The sequence below is a fragment of the Oncorhynchus mykiss genome, chromosome 3 (assembly GCF_057628025.1).
Source record: "Oncorhynchus mykiss isolate SJ-2025 chromosome 3, ASM5762802v1, whole genome shotgun sequence".
Lineage (NCBI taxonomy): Eukaryota > Metazoa > Chordata > Actinopteri > Salmoniformes > Salmonidae > Oncorhynchus > Oncorhynchus mykiss.
This window is the reverse complement of record NC_143024.1, coordinates 21,388,043-21,403,123: the sequence shown is the minus strand read 5'-3', so window position 1 is coordinate 21,403,123 and position 15,081 is coordinate 21,388,043. Positions and strand designations below refer to the sequence as shown.

The following is a 15,081-nucleotide window of genomic DNA, read 5'->3' as shown; positions in this document are numbered from 1 at the left end:
CTGTGGCGGAGAGGATTAATTGCATGGAGCAAAGTCTGAGGGGGAGTGATTCCTGGATTCTACCTTGTAAAAGAGCCCTGTATGCTGGATTAACTATGTATTAGCATTGAATTAGCAGTGAGATACAGAGGACTGGTTGTTTGATTGTAGTGTTTCTGAAGTGTTGGTGGAATCCTCTCTGTCTCATGGAGTTCAGTGAGCTACAAAGACCGAGCTCCACTATAGGTAAGCTGTGCGACAACTGTTTTGTAGGTGTGGTATGTTCTGTCTCCGGTACAGGTGTGCCTTTGTGTTCAGTGATTTGCTTCCTGGTCACTTAGGATAACTTGTTTTGTACTATACAAAAATATGCTATGACATGGTAAAGGGAGATTTTCCAAGAATGTATACTTTAAAACATGCTTGAATTATGTGTACCACACAAGTATAATGCACCAACAGACTGCAACTCTTCCAAAACTACAACCAATCAACTACACTGACTCTGGGCTTACTCAGGACATCACTCATAGTTTTTCTCTGTATATATATCTTTGTCCTCCTCTGCCCTCTCCAAGCCCAGCAGTTGGTGAGGTTACGGAGTAAGTCTGTAGTGTCCAATCAGAATGGCCCTCAGTTCAACTGGGGTTCTCCCCCCTCGGAGGGGGGAGAGGAGGGTGACTCGGGGCCCCCTAAGGACCTCAGAGAGCGGCCTATGACCATGCGCCTGAAGAGAGCGATACGGTATGGGACCTCAGTGGTCATAGTAGTTACTAGCGTCTCTGCCTCTGTGCAATTCCTTTGTTGTTGTCCTGAAGGTAGCAAACATACTATGCTCTCTCACTTCTCTCCTCTCCCAAAAAAACATACTCTTTCTCTTCCTCCCCCCTACTCTCCCTTCCAGGGAGGTGCAACAGATGCGTGTGCCTGTGGTGACTCGCTGGCAGTCGTGGAAAAGGAGCAAGGCCAAGTCCCTGAGCAGGTTCAGAACAGATGCAGGGGGAGTCATGTCCTACGTAGCTCTGTGGAGAAAAGCTCTGCATAAGATAGGAGGTGACAGATTCAATCACACTGTATCACTCAATCAAATCAGGCAATGGTTAATCAAATATCAACTACATACACATCTATATCCTGGGCTGTATGTACAGTTGATTTCGGAAGTTTACATACACTTAGGCTGAAGTCATTAAAACTCATTTTTCAACCACTCCACAAATTTCTTGTTAAACTATAGTTTTGGCAAGTCAGTTAGGACATCTACTTTGTGCATGACATAAGTAATTCTTACAACAATTGTTTACAGGCAGATTATTTCACTATCACAATTCCAGTGGGTCAGAGGTTTACATACACTAAGTTGACTGTGCCTTTAAACAGCTTGGAAAATTCCAGAAAATGATGGCATGGCTTTAGAAGCTTCTGATAGGCTAAATAACTTAATTTAAGTCAATTGGAGGTGTACCTGTGGATGTAGTTCAAGGCCTACCTTTGAACTCAGTGCCTCTGCTTGACATCATGGGAAAACCAAAAGAAATCAGCCAAGAACTCAGAAAGAAAATTGTAGACCTCCACAAGTCTGGTTTATCCTTGGGAGTAATTTCCAAACGCCTGAAGGTACCACGTTCATCTGTACAAACAATAGTACGCAAGTATAAACACCATGGGACCACGCAGCCGTCATACCGTTCAGGAAGGAGACGTGTTCTGTCTCCTAGAGATTAACGTACTTTGGTGCGAAAAGTGCAAATCAATCCCAGAACAAAAGCAAAGGACCTTGTGAAGATGTTGGAGGAAACAGGTACAAGGAAGAAGCCACTGCTCCAAAATCGCCATAAAAAAGCCAGACTACGGTTTGCAACTGCACATGTGGACCACGTCGTACTTTTTGGAGAAATGTCCTCTGGTCTGATGAAACAAAAATAAGACTGTTTGGCCATAATGACCATCGTTATGTTTGGAGGAAAAAGGGGGAGGCTTGCAAGCCGAAGAACACCATCCCAACCGAGAAGCACGGGGGTGGCAGCATCATGTTGTGGGGGTGCTTTGCTGCAGGAGGGTCTGGTGCACTTCACAAAATAGATGGCATCATGAGGTAGGAAAATGATGTGTATATATTGAAGCAACATCTTAAGACATCAGTCAGGAAGTTAAAGCTTGGCCGCAAAATGGGTCTTCCAAATGGACAATGACCCCAAGCATACTTCCAAAGTTTTGGCAAAATGGCTTAAGGACAACAAAGTAAATGTATTGGAGTGGCCATCACAAAGCCCTGACCTCAATCCCATAGAAAATGTGTGGGCAGAACTGAAAAAGCATGTGCGAGCAAGGAAGCCTACAAACCTGACTCAGTTACACCAGCTCTGTCAGGAGGAATGGGTCAAAATTCACCCAACCTATTGTGGGAAGCTTGTGGAAGGCTACCTGAAACGTTTGACCCAAGTTATACACTTTAAAGGCAATGCTATCAAATATTCATTGAGTGTATGTAAACTTCTGACCCACTGGGAATGTGATGAAAGAAATTAAATCTGAAATAAATCATTCTCTCTACTATTATTCTGACATTTCACTTTCTTAAAATAAAGTGATGATCCTACCTGACCTAAGACAGGGAATTTTTACTGGGATTAAAATGTCAGGAATTGTGAAAAACTAAGTTGAAATATATTTGGCTAAGGTGTATGTAAACTTCTGATTTCAACTGTATGTGACATATACAGAACTTAACTATATGCATTTGCACGCACAACAACCACACATATCGATGAAGTTTTCCCGAGGCTTTCAGCAATATCTAAAAGGCCTCAGTTCCACACATTTCTACTGCATTAGGCTAAATCAGGGTCACATAGTGTTTCTTGGTCGTCTTAAACAAACCTCTTTTGAAACTAAAATAGACACCTCATACACATGGTTATGGGCTTAAAACAAAGAAGACACCTGTACCATGTCACGTAGGAGTTGAAATGTATTACATTCTGACATTGCATCCCAATATATGTTATTTTTAATAAAAAAAAAAATAATAATAATAATAATAACATTCCAGGGCTACTGTTGTACTTTATTACGTTGCCTTCACATTCACAACATGGCCCTGTGACCCCTGTCTTTGCAGGACACTTTGGCGGTGGTGTCCAGTCCTACTTCATGTTCCTGCGCTTCCTGGTGGTGCTCAACTTCCTGTCGTTCTTGCTGATTGCTGGGTTCATCCTCATCCCCAGTATCGTGTTCAGATCCACCAGCACCAGAAACATGACAGTGGACAGCACTGGTAAGGCCAGCACTGGAGGATGCATTTTCAAACCAGGCCTATGATTGGTTAAAGGGTGATGGCATTAGAGTGACATTCACTATCTCTATTCCAGTCCAGTCTATTAACCTTATTCTGTGTGTCTCCAATATAAAACAATATCTTCTCACTGTTCCCTGTAGCAGTATCATAGCAACAGATCTGCCTTAGAGGATGGGCTTTTAATTCAATTGAGGGATTGAAACTGCAAATATTGCAGCAGTTGTTACTGGTATTCTCTCACGGGTTTGAGAATGGAGTCCCTAACAAAGTAGCAGATCATGGAACTGAGGTATTCGGTGGGAAACATGATCAAATGTGACCTTGGCTTATCTTCAAACAGCTGAGAATGTGTGTGTGTGTGTGTGTGTGTGTCTCAGGTCCAGAGGTGTGTAAGGTCTATGATCCAAATCTTCAAGGTCTGGTGGTGTTTTACCAGTACTTCCTGGACTTACTCTCTGGAACGGTGAGAAAACACAACATGTGTAATCTAGTCCTGTGTACCACTGGTTATAGATATACTGAATACAGCACAGAGAACAACACTTCTCTGAAGTTCAGTATGCAAAACCATGCAGCTCTGTTTTAAGAGGCCTTGGCCTTTCACACACTTTTGTCTGTCTGCACGTTCGTCTGTCTTTCTGCCTGTGTATGCTGGTGATTCTCTGATCCACCTCTACTAGACGACACCATTCTGTATACATCTGGCCCTTCTTTGGACAATGTGTTAACAAACCTTCAAACAAGCTTCAAAACCATACAACACTCCTTCCGTGGCCTCCAACTGCTTTTAAATGCTAGTAAAACTAAGTGCATGCTCTTCAACCGATTACTGCCCGCACCTGCCCGCCCGACTAGCATCGCTACTCTGGACGGTTCTGACCTAGAATATGTGGACAACTACAAATACCTAGGTGTCTGGTTAGACTGTAAACTCTCCTTCCAGACTCACATTAAGCAGCTCCAATCCTAAATTAAATCTAGAATCAGCTTCCTATTTCGCAACAAACGCCTCCTTCATTCATGCCGCCAAACATACCATCGTAAAACTGACTATCCTATCGATCCTTGACTTCGGCGATGTCATTTACAAAATAGCCTCCAACATTCTACTCAGCAAACTGGATGTAGTCTATCACAGTGCCATCTGTTTTATCACCAAAGCCCCATTTACTACCCACCACTGTGACCTGTATGCTCTTGTTGGCTGGCCCTCACTACATATCTGTCACCAAACCCACTGGCTCCTGGTCATCTATAAGTCTTTTCTAGGTAAAGCCCCGCCTTATCTCAGCTCACTGGTAACTCTGTGTTGTTGTTTTTGTCGCACTGCTTTGCTTTATCTTGGCCACAGTTCACAGTTGTAAATGAGAACTTGTTCTCAACTGGCCTATCTGTTTTAATAAAGGTGAAATAAAAAAAATAACGTACAGTCTGTCTGCTTGTGGGTTTGTGTCATTTTGTGAGTTTATGTCAAGTCTGGTACACTTCTAGTCTAGTAGGCTCCACTCTCACCACTTTCCACCCTCCACCTATCTCTCTCTCCCAGGGTTTCATGGAGTACTCCTACATGTTCTATGGTTACTATAACAACACCGTGGCAGAGAGCAGTGGCTTCCACTACAACCTGCCCCTGGCCTACCTCCTCACCTCCGTCTTCTACTTCGCCTTCTGTCTCATCTGCATCATCGCACGGTACCTTCTGGAATGCCCTACACTTCCATCTGCATAGAAATAAAATGGATAGAATGTACATTAAACCTAATGACTTACTTACCCCACCCCCCTCCGATTGGTCCCTTATACAGCATGGGGAGCGCACTTCGCGTTGCTGTGGCAACAGGCAGCGGTGCTGCCGGCAGTTATAGCAAGATGGTGTTCACTGGCTGGGACTACGGTTGCCAGGGAGACCGGGCCACCAAACTCAAACAGAAAAGCATCCACTACCAGCTACAGGTAGGAGCTCTGCCTCTTACTGCAGGGTACCTGAAGATGCACTCCTCTTTCCTCCCCTCTAATTTCTCTGTATGATCTCTCCCCTCTATTCCTCCCATCTCCACTCTCTCTCCCCTCCTCTATCTGTCTCCTCCCTCTGTCAGGTGGACCTGGAGGAGGAGAGGCTACAGAAAAAGGCTTTGTCTCTAACCTTAGGTCAGACAGTGGGTCTGTGTTCTCTACGCATCTTCCTCATGCTCATCTCCCTCGCCCTCATAGGAGGAGCTTTCTTTGGCATCTTCAAGGCTACTGTCTTCAGCCAGGTCAGTCAAAAACACAAGAAACAAAACAAAGTATTGATTGGATGTTTGGCCTTTCATCCTCTCCATGTCATATTGAGTCAATACAGGGAGGTGGATATCCTGGGGCTGTTTTAACCTTTTCTGGTTGACCTTTGCAACCCTTTCCCTGTGGTTCCTAGGTGCAGGTTGGAGCAGAGGGCATTCTGGGCCTGTTCTGGGTTTACCTTCCTTCCATCGTCATCACAACAGGAAACTTTGTTGTGCCCTTCATGTGTGACCAGATAGCCTTGTTTGAGAGATATTCTCCTAGTACCACCATCATCGTGGCACTGTTCAGGTGTGTGTGTGTGTGTGTGTGTGTGCAGCCTCTGCCGAATCCCTAGTTTGACATTTATTTTACGCCTGCTACGTTAGGTTAGTGTGTGGCCTGCTACGTTAGGTTAGTGTGTGGCCTGCTGCGTTAGGTTAGTGTGTGGCCTGCTACGTTAGGTTAGTGTGTGGCCTGCTACGTTAGGTTAGTGTGTGGCCTGCTACGTTAGGTTAGTGTGTGGCCTGCTACGTTAGGTTAGTGTGTGTGTGTGACCTTATCGCTTTGCTAGATCTTCACTCAACCAGTGTGTGTGCATGCATGTGTGTGTGCATGTCTCTGTGTGTGTGTGTGAATATTGCCTGTGTCCCTCCCTCCTGTGTTCAGGTCAGTGTTTCTGCGTATGATAAGTCTGGGAGTGCTGCTGTTTACTCTGTGGAGTCAGATCACCTGCTTTAAAGACAGTCCAAAATGTGAGCTCTGCCAGTACAACAACAAGGAATATCCGGTAACCACTCTCTTAATACAGCATGGTATCCTGGGTAGCAGTCAGGGTCTAATTTAGCAGATTGGTCTAGAAAAGGCTGAAAAGATGATATCTCCATCCAATTCTACCTACAGTACAGAACTGGTATCAACCATGTTGCATCATCTTCTATTTTCTTTACCACCCATGCTATGTCTGTCTGTCTTGCTGCTGCCACCCAGTGCTGGGAGACGCGTGTGGGACAGGAGATGTACAAACTGGCCTTGTTTGACTTCCTCATTACCATCGCCATGCTTATCCTGGTGGAGTTTCCACGCAGGTAGTGTACACTGTACACCCTACTGTGGTGTAACTCAATCTATGAGCTAGTCATCCTCTATCACATTTATTGATAATCTCTTCTTCCATACTGTGGCAGGTTGTTTGTGGACCACTACTCCTGTGTACTGACCCGGTGGGTAGGTCGTCAGGAGTTCTTGGTGCCTCCCAATGTGCTGGGTCTGGTCTACGGTCAGACAGTGGTGTGGACTGGAGCTCTGTTCTGCCCTCTGCTGCCTCTCATCAACACACTCAAGTTCTTCATCCTCTTCTACTGCAAGAAGGTCAGGCTGCTCTCCATACTGTACCAATAATGGAAATGTAATCAATTCATTTTCTGAAAGGTTTCTCAAGTTAACGTTTGGCCCCAGATCCGTTTCACTTCACTACACAATCACAATAACGCCCCCCCTCCTCCAGGTCACTCTGTTTTCTAACTGTCGCCCGGCGGTGAAGACGTTCCGCTCCACCACCTCCACCATCTTCTTCCTGGTGGTGTTGCTGTTCGGCTGGGGCCTCGCCCTCGTCGCCATGATCTACAGCCTGGCCCAGTGAGTGACTCTGCCTACGTCTGAAATGACACCCTATTCACTATATAGTGTACTACTTTTGACCATGGCCTATAGTCAAAAGTAGTGCCCTATATAGAGAATAGGGTGCCACTTCGGACGCAGCCTCTATCTCTACTGCAGCAGGAAGGAAGCCTGTTATACAGTGCAGGGATAGTAGTGGCAGATGGACCAGGTGTAGTAGTGGTGGTAGTTGGTGAGGGTGTTGATATGTCATCCTCAGGATCCATCCCTCTATGAGCTGTGGTCCATTCCGCTCTCTCACTATGATGTGGAGTATTGTTCCCAACACCTTCTACACTCTCTCCCTGACAACACAGGACTTCATCTTCTACATGGGCTCCCAGGCCTTCTCCATCCCTCTCTTCATCTTCTCCTGGTGAGTCACCTTGTCTTACTGATCTCTTCATTTTCTCCTGGGGAGTGATTTAGTCTTACAAGGAACCCAAACCGGCTGCGCGCGTGCACCATCGTGCACAAATGTATTTTGTCCCCCCACACCAAACGCGATCACGACACGCAGGTTAAAATATCAAAACAAACTCTGAACCAATTACATTCATTTGGGGACAGGTCGAAAAGCATTAAATATGTATGGCAATTTAGCTAGCTTGCACATGCTAGCTAATTTGTCCTATTTAGCTAGCTTGCTGTACATATTGTTATTTTACCTGAAATGGACAAGGTCCTCTACTCCGACAATTAATCCACACACAACGGTCAACTGAATCGCTTCTAGTCATCTCTCCTCCTTCCAGGCTTTTTCATCTTTGAACTTATATGGTGATTGGCATCTACACTTTCGTAGTATTACCACGACAACCGGCAAAACAGTTCGTCTTTCAATCACCCACGTGGGTATAACCAATGAGGAGATGGCACATGGGTACCTGCTTCTACAAACCAATGAGGAGATGGGAGAGACAGGAGGAGTTGCGATTGCAGCGCGATCTGCGTCAGAAATAGAAAGGACTTCTATTTTAGCCCTTGGCATCGCAGATGCTCGTTGGCGTGTGCAATAATTGAATAACATGGATTTCTACATTTATTTTGCAACGCAAGCAACATGTCCGGTCTGGTCAGCATGTTACTGATCCGATTGTCCATTGCAGGTACATGGGTCAGTGTGTTACTGTCTACCTTGTGTTTGATGATGTAATATTGTTTTGTAACTCAACAAATGGGAGGCCCATATCTGCATAGACTCATTTGGTCAGCATGGGTTATTTCCATGTGTTCAGATTCCTGTACATAACATTCTGACTGTGTTTGTGCTCTCCTCTGTCCTGATAGTGTGGTGCTGTGTTACGTAGCAGCTCTAGCCACAGTCTATGGGAAGAGTGTTGATCTGCTAAAGGCCCAGCTTAAACTGGTAAGTGATGGATGGGGAGAAGTCCTACATGATACAAAAACATATATGTTTGAAACAAAACCATGTCTATGGCCCATACTCAAGCTTAACCTTGTATAACAGTGTGTTTAACTCTAACAGGAGGGACGTGATAAGCAGTTCCTGGTCAAGCAGATTGAAGAGCTGAGTAGAGAGATGGGGGTTCCAACAAGGGACCAATTGGACACATTTGACACTGGTGCCGCAAACTGACTCAGACACCAGGCTCAAACCCACGGCCCATATCCCAGCCCAAGGCACTTTTTGTAGATTTTAAAGGCTTAGATAGGTTTTGCATGTGGCAATAGCACAAAGCAAATATCTACACCTTCACAAATCACTTTACAATTGTCACTCTCTAGTGTACAGATAGCTACGTTTGAGGCAAAGTTTTACTTATGATTGAGTGGTGGTTGTCTCACCTAGCTACGGTATCTTAAGATGAATGAACCAACTGTAAGTCAATGGATAAGAGCTTCTGCTAAATGACTTCCATGGGGCTAAGGGTTAATATATTAAAGATGTAGTTTGTTACCCCATTTCTCTCTCATATCTGTAACAGCAATTGCCGTGTATATTGCCTTTGCATTATCTTACTCACCTCTTGCCTAAATATCAGACTGTTACCGTGTTTATCCCATGGTTATTCAGTGTGAAAGAAGTCGCCCTAAAAAAGACGCAAGAGTCTCCAAGCCAGAATGTTGAATACAATTATATTTACACGTACCGGTTGTCCGTGCTGTTGGTCCTTTTGACAGTAGGAAGTGGAGATAAAATATCCACAGTAAAGTATTTTTTTACCTGACTTTTTGCGGCGACGGTAGATTCTGTCGCTTGTATTTTCAATCTCCCGAGACATTGTTGCACATTATGTAAACATTTGTCTACCGAAGCACGTTCCCTCGCAGTCCGCTGGGTATAATTTGTGGAACGTTCCAACAGGAATCTGTTACAAAAAGTTCGTAAATATCAAGGTTGCCAGCAAACAACGGATACAAAATTGTATAGTGGCAGAATAAAATACCGGGTAGGGAGTGGGCTATGTTTGTCCTCACTCTGGTAGCCTATGGACAAACATTAAGAATAAGCTACGTGGTGAGTTGATGCCTATTCGCCAGCTAGTTAAATAGGTGAATTTATCATGTTAGTTTGTATACAACATTATACTTAACGAAGTTTTTGGAACAGATTCCTGTTGGAACGTTCCACAAATTATACCCACCCATCAGCTAGAAGTGCTTGTGAAATTTGCCAGTTTATTGTGTGGGACAACGTTCGGTCTGTGATTCAGTTCAACTCGGCCGTTACTTACATATTGTGCACGTGTTTGTCATGTGAGAATTGTGTCAGTATTGAAAATACAAACGAATATACAGACCAGTTCAGTGTATTGAAAGTCAGGTTAACACTTCCCTGATGATATGTTGTTTGTTACTTCCCGACACAATCAGCGGACAACAGGTAAAGCAAGTTGAAATAAAGATTATTCAACATTGTGACTTGTAATGGGACTGTTCGGGAATGCTGAACCTACATGTTAGATACAAGAGTGTAAGTCTTTCACTCTCGGATTCCAAAATAGGCTACCTCTACCCCACCTTTACAACATTAAATGTTTATTTTTTTTAATTGATTTAAATATTGTTTACATATATTTTTTATGTTCTTCAGTTTAAAAAAATATCTATCTATCTATCTATCTATATCTATTAATATCTTGTGTATGTAGATGCTATTATTTCTGTCGTGCTACGTGCGCCCCCTGCTGACCCGTGAGAGAACTTCTACAAAATCGTTTTGTTACGTAGACGTAATGACGTAGAAATATTTTCGGGTGTATATATCCGGTTGTGGTTGAATAGCTTTTTGGTTGCTTGTTTACCTATCAGATGTGTTGAATATATTTTCTTTGGTTTTATGCAAATATTTTATTCATTCGATAACAGCTGTACAAAACCCAATGTCAGAATTACATCTCTGTGATTGAAATAGCTGTAAAAAAATATATATATAAATATATATATATTACAGGAAATAGGTTATTACGACTAGCTAACGTTAGCTAGCTAGCGAACTGACTGAATTGCAAACAACAGAAGTCAGGGCATGTTACGTTTTTGACACATTTTTGTTTAACTGTGCAAGCCCTGGTCAAAACAAACACTCGACTTCAGGAGAAAAATGAATATTCTACCTAAAAAGAGCTGGCATGTTCGCAACAAGGACAACGTCGCGCGCGTGCGCCGGGACGAGGCACAAGCCGCAGAGGAGGAGCGAGAGGTCCAACGCCGTGTGGAGCGAGCAGAGCAGGAGGTAACCATAGGAACGTTGCCCTCCCATCCCCAAATTGCAAATTGATACATTCCTCAAAGTTGATTTAGCATGGTCTGAAGTGACAACCAAACTTTGTTTGACACAGGAATGTTACGATGTATGACAGGCGCGATTTTGTTAAGAGAAGCGATGTATAAGAGGCATTGTTAAAATAGTATCAAGTCATAAAAGTGCATATAAATGTGTATATGTACTTCATTGTTGCCGTTGAATGTTATGTAGGTAAGTAACCTCTTTGCTGTAGGCACGAACAGAGCACCTGAGACAGAAGTCACGAGCTGCACTTCAACAGTCTGGAGGATGGAAGGATGAAGGAGGGGAGGGGAGTGGAGGAGTGGTGGAACACATCAATCTATTTCCTCTGGAGGAGTCGTCTGAGAAGAAAGGAAACGCAGAGTACCTCAAAGACCAGAAAGATGAAAAGGTGACCTTCCTGTCATTCTGTTATGCTTTTCAACCTTCACCTGTGTTGAAATCAAGTTTCTTTGTGCACATGGCTACTGGTTTTTGCATCCTGCTCTAGTAACAATGTTTACATTCTTGGGCTTGTTTCTCTCCACTTCAAAGCTTTTCTCTAGTGGATCTAGCCAGCCAATGACAGTGCCTGGTTTATTTAGTCCTGAGCCATTTCTAAACAGAGATCGGCCAATTCAGTTTAAGATTTTGAATGCAAATGGGTACCATTTTGGAAATTGAGAATGCATATCGGAATTTAAATATGCAGTGTTCGGTGCTAATATGGAAGATTTTTGAACAGATTTAATGGCCTGATGCTTTTCACATCAATGGAAGGATCAGAGAATGAGGTATTGAACTTTCCAAATAGTAATAGCTGGTCCTGATTCCTCCCATCACAGATCATTACTTTGAATGAGAATATTCTATTATTCTAATTTTATGGTGATTCTGTTGTTGTAGGAGCGTGAGGAGCGTGCTATTGGTCTGCTAGTGTCCCTAGGCCCCCAACCTGGGACAGAGGTAACTCCATGGTACATGAAAACAGGCCAGGAAGAAGAGAAAGGCGAAGAAAAGGAGAAAGAGAAAGACAACAAAGGAAAGAGACTGCCACTCAGTCAAGAGGAGAAGGAGAAGAGAGACAGACGACTGAAAGACATGCTGGACCCCTTGAAAGAGATGAAGAAAGCACTGGCGGTGAAGGATAGAAAAGAACATAAGAAGAAGAAGAAGGAGAAGAGGGATAGAGGGGAGAGGAGAAGCAGTGGTGGAGAAAGGTGAGAAGTTTGAATCTTTATCAAGACTAGGTGTCTTGTCTGTATGTCTGGGGGTGTTTTGTGTTTCTTTGATCAATCATAAGACCAATTAGCTTTGACCTAAAGGGGCAATAAGCAGTTGCTACATACATTTTTGGAATTCTAAATTAATGATGTGTACCAATTCATTCTTGACGAATATACAGTTGAAGTCGGAAGTTTACATACACTTAGGTTGGAGTCGTTAAAACTAGTTTTTTCAACCACTCCACAAATTTCTTGTTAACGAACTATAGTTTTGGCAAGTAATTTAGGAGAGCTAAGTAATTTTTCCAACAATTGTTTACAGACAGATTATTTCACTTATAATTCACTGTATTCCAGTGGGTCAAAAGTTTACATACACTAAGTTGACTGTGCCTTTAAACAGCTTGGAAAATTCCAGAAAATGACGGCATGGCTTTAGAAGCTTCTGATAGGCTAATTGACATAATTTGAGTCAATTGGAGGTGTACCTGTGGATGTATTTCAAGGCCTACCTTCAAACTCAGTGCCTCTTTGCTTGATAACAAGTGAACATTTTTAAAAATCAGCCAAGACCTCATTAAAAAAAAGTGTAGACCTCCACAAGTCTGGTTCATCCTTATCCACAGTAAAAAATGAGTCCTATATCGTCATAACCTGAAAGGCCGCTCAGTAAGGAAGATGCCACTGCTCCAAAACCGCCATAAAAAAGCCAGACTATGGTTAGCAACTGCACATGGGGACAAAGATCGTACTTTTTAGAGAAATATCCTCTGGTCTGTTGAAACAAAAATAGAACTGTTTGGCCATAATGACTATCGTTATGTTTGGAGGGGAAAAGGGGAGGATTGCAAGCCGAAGAACACCCATCCCAACTGTGAAGCACGGGGGTGGCAGCATCATGTTGTGGGGGTGCTTTTCTGCAGGAGAGACTGGTGCACTTCACAAATAGATGGCGTCATGAGGATGGAAAATTATGTGGATATATTGAAGCAACATCAAGACATCAGTCAGCAAATTAAAGCTTGGTCGCAAATGGGTCTTCCAAATGGAAAATGACCCCAAGCATACTTCCAAAGTTGTGGCAAAATGGCTTTAGGACAACAAAGTCAAGGTTTTGGAGTGGCCATCACAAAGCCCTGACCTCAATCGCATAGAACATTTGTGGGCAGAACTGAAAAAGCGTGTGCGAACAAGGAGGCCTACAAACCTGACTCAGTTACACCAGCTCTGTTAGGAGGAATGGGCCAAAATTCACCAAACTTATTTTGGGAAGTTTGTGGAAGGCTACCTGAAACTTTGGACCCAAGTTCAACAATTTAAAGGCAATGCTACCACATACTAATTGAGTGTATGTAAACTTCTGACCCACTGGGAATGTGATGAAAGAAATAAAAGCTGAAATAAATTATTCTCTCTACTATTATTCTGACATTTCACATTCTTAAAATAAAGTGGTGATCCTAACTGACCTAAGACAGGGAATTTTTACTAGGATTACATGTCAGGAATTGTGAAAAACTGAGTTTAAATGTATTTGGCTAAGGAGTATGTAAACTTCTGACTTCAACTGTAAGCTATAAATGCCTCATTAGCTTAGTTTAACTGTCATCCCGCATCAGAACTCTTTTACTCTGTTTATAAACCAACTATATGTGAACAAATACTATATTGCCCCAACTTTGTTAGAACTGTAATTTTGTGGATGGTCAGTCCTTGCATCCATAGCTCTATGAATTTTAGTGGTTACATTGCTTCAGCTTTTTACCGAAGCGGGTGGGGTGGCACTTTGTTATTGTTTCAACTCCACTTGGATGCATAACCAAGATACCAAGTACACTGAGCCAAGTGGATAAGTGCACAACCAAGTGTACTGAGCCTCTGGATAAACATGCATGGTTTATGGTAACCACCTCTTCTCTCTTTTCTAGCTCTATTGAAAGGTTGCGAGCGGAGCGACTGCAGAGAGAGGCAGAGGAGAAGAGGAGAACCCAGGCTCTGCTGGACCAGAAGAATGGAACAGGGAAAGAGAAGGAGCGACCAAGGGAGACAGAGGAGAGGGAAATGCCGTACAACAGTGCTTATTTCCCAGAGCTGGCCCGCAAGAGGCAGAGGAAAGACCGCAATGCCTGGAGAGATGGCATCTTTTGAAGTCATACATCATGCAGTCTCATTGTTTGGGCAACGGACAGAGCACACTGAGGCATTCAATATACATTTATTAGTATGTGAAAGACGCCGAAGACTTCGACAAGGACTAGAGTGCCTGGAAGGTTATTCAGTTGTATTGTTGTGAAATGTGAGGCAGTGCTTTTAGCTTATTCTTGCAGTAACATGGAGGAGTTATGCATGTAGGCATATACTGTAGGTGTTGAACTAGTGAACATGTGTACAAATATAGCTCAAAATGCTACATTGTTTACTTATAACATCTAGGCTATCCTGAGTATCCTAAGCAGACTTATTGATGATTGTTGTCATTGTCATTATTTCTAATGAGGTAGAAAAAGAAAGGAAACCAATCAAGAGATTTGGGACAGCTGAGTGTAGTGTTGGAGTCTGTCTGGCACCCTGCTCAAGTGTGAGACAATACAGAGATCATTTTGCTCCACAACACAAGACCACTGTTCAAGTTGGAGTGTGTTGGATGTTTTACTATTGATGGCAACATTGTGTCAATTCAAGTCTGTCAAGTCTATTTTGTTTCTGATAATAGCATGTGCCAATTTAGGAGGTGTGTGTGTGTACATGCATCTGTTCTATTTCACTATCTGATGTAGACAGAGTTTAGGGTGGTTGGCTCAACTATTATTGCACATTTTCCATTTCAATTAATTCAATAAAACTGTTAGGCCTGCCAAATAACAAAATCATGTGTTCTCCGTTATTTAGCTTATTTTATACATACCCCATATCCATGCACCACCCAC

The 15,081-nt window shown here is 43.0% G+C and overlaps 2 protein-coding genes across 3 annotated transcripts; both read left to right on the top strand.

Moving 5' to 3' along the window:
- Positions 1-397: 397 nt before the first annotated feature.
- Positions 398-9,121, top strand: tmc4 (transmembrane channel-like 4). The gene is made up of 15 exons (XM_021589457.3): positions 398-723; positions 884-1,032; positions 3,101-3,256; positions 3,655-3,740; positions 4,824-4,969; positions 5,083-5,230; positions 5,374-5,532; positions 5,691-5,848; positions 6,206-6,326; positions 6,527-6,624; positions 6,724-6,907; positions 7,044-7,174; positions 7,416-7,571; positions 8,486-8,564; positions 8,685-9,121. The coding sequence occupies exons 1-15, from the start codon at positions 695-697 to the stop codon at positions 8,793-8,795; spliced, it is 1,911 nt and encodes a 636-aa protein (XP_021445132.3). The 5' UTR covers positions 398-694; the 3' UTR covers positions 8,796-9,121.
- A 137-nt stretch (positions 9,122-9,258) lies between these two features.
- On the top strand, positions 9,259-15,021 carry LOC110508742 (leukocyte receptor cluster member 1 homolog). Of its 2 annotated transcripts, none has more exons than XM_021589511.3 (5): positions 9,259-9,677; positions 10,728-10,895; positions 11,161-11,340; positions 11,835-12,148; positions 14,083-15,021. In XM_021589511.3, the coding sequence occupies exons 1-5, from the start codon at positions 9,624-9,626 to the stop codon at positions 14,300-14,302; spliced, it is 936 nt and encodes a 311-aa protein (XP_021445186.2). In that variant the 5' UTR covers positions 9,259-9,623; the 3' UTR covers positions 14,303-15,021. The 2 variants fall into 2 exon arrangements, with proteins under 2 accessions (XP_021445186.2, XP_021445193.2); XM_021589518.3 differs by having other exon boundaries at positions 9,386-10,043.
- The last annotated feature ends 60 nt before the right edge of the window (positions 15,022-15,081 follow it).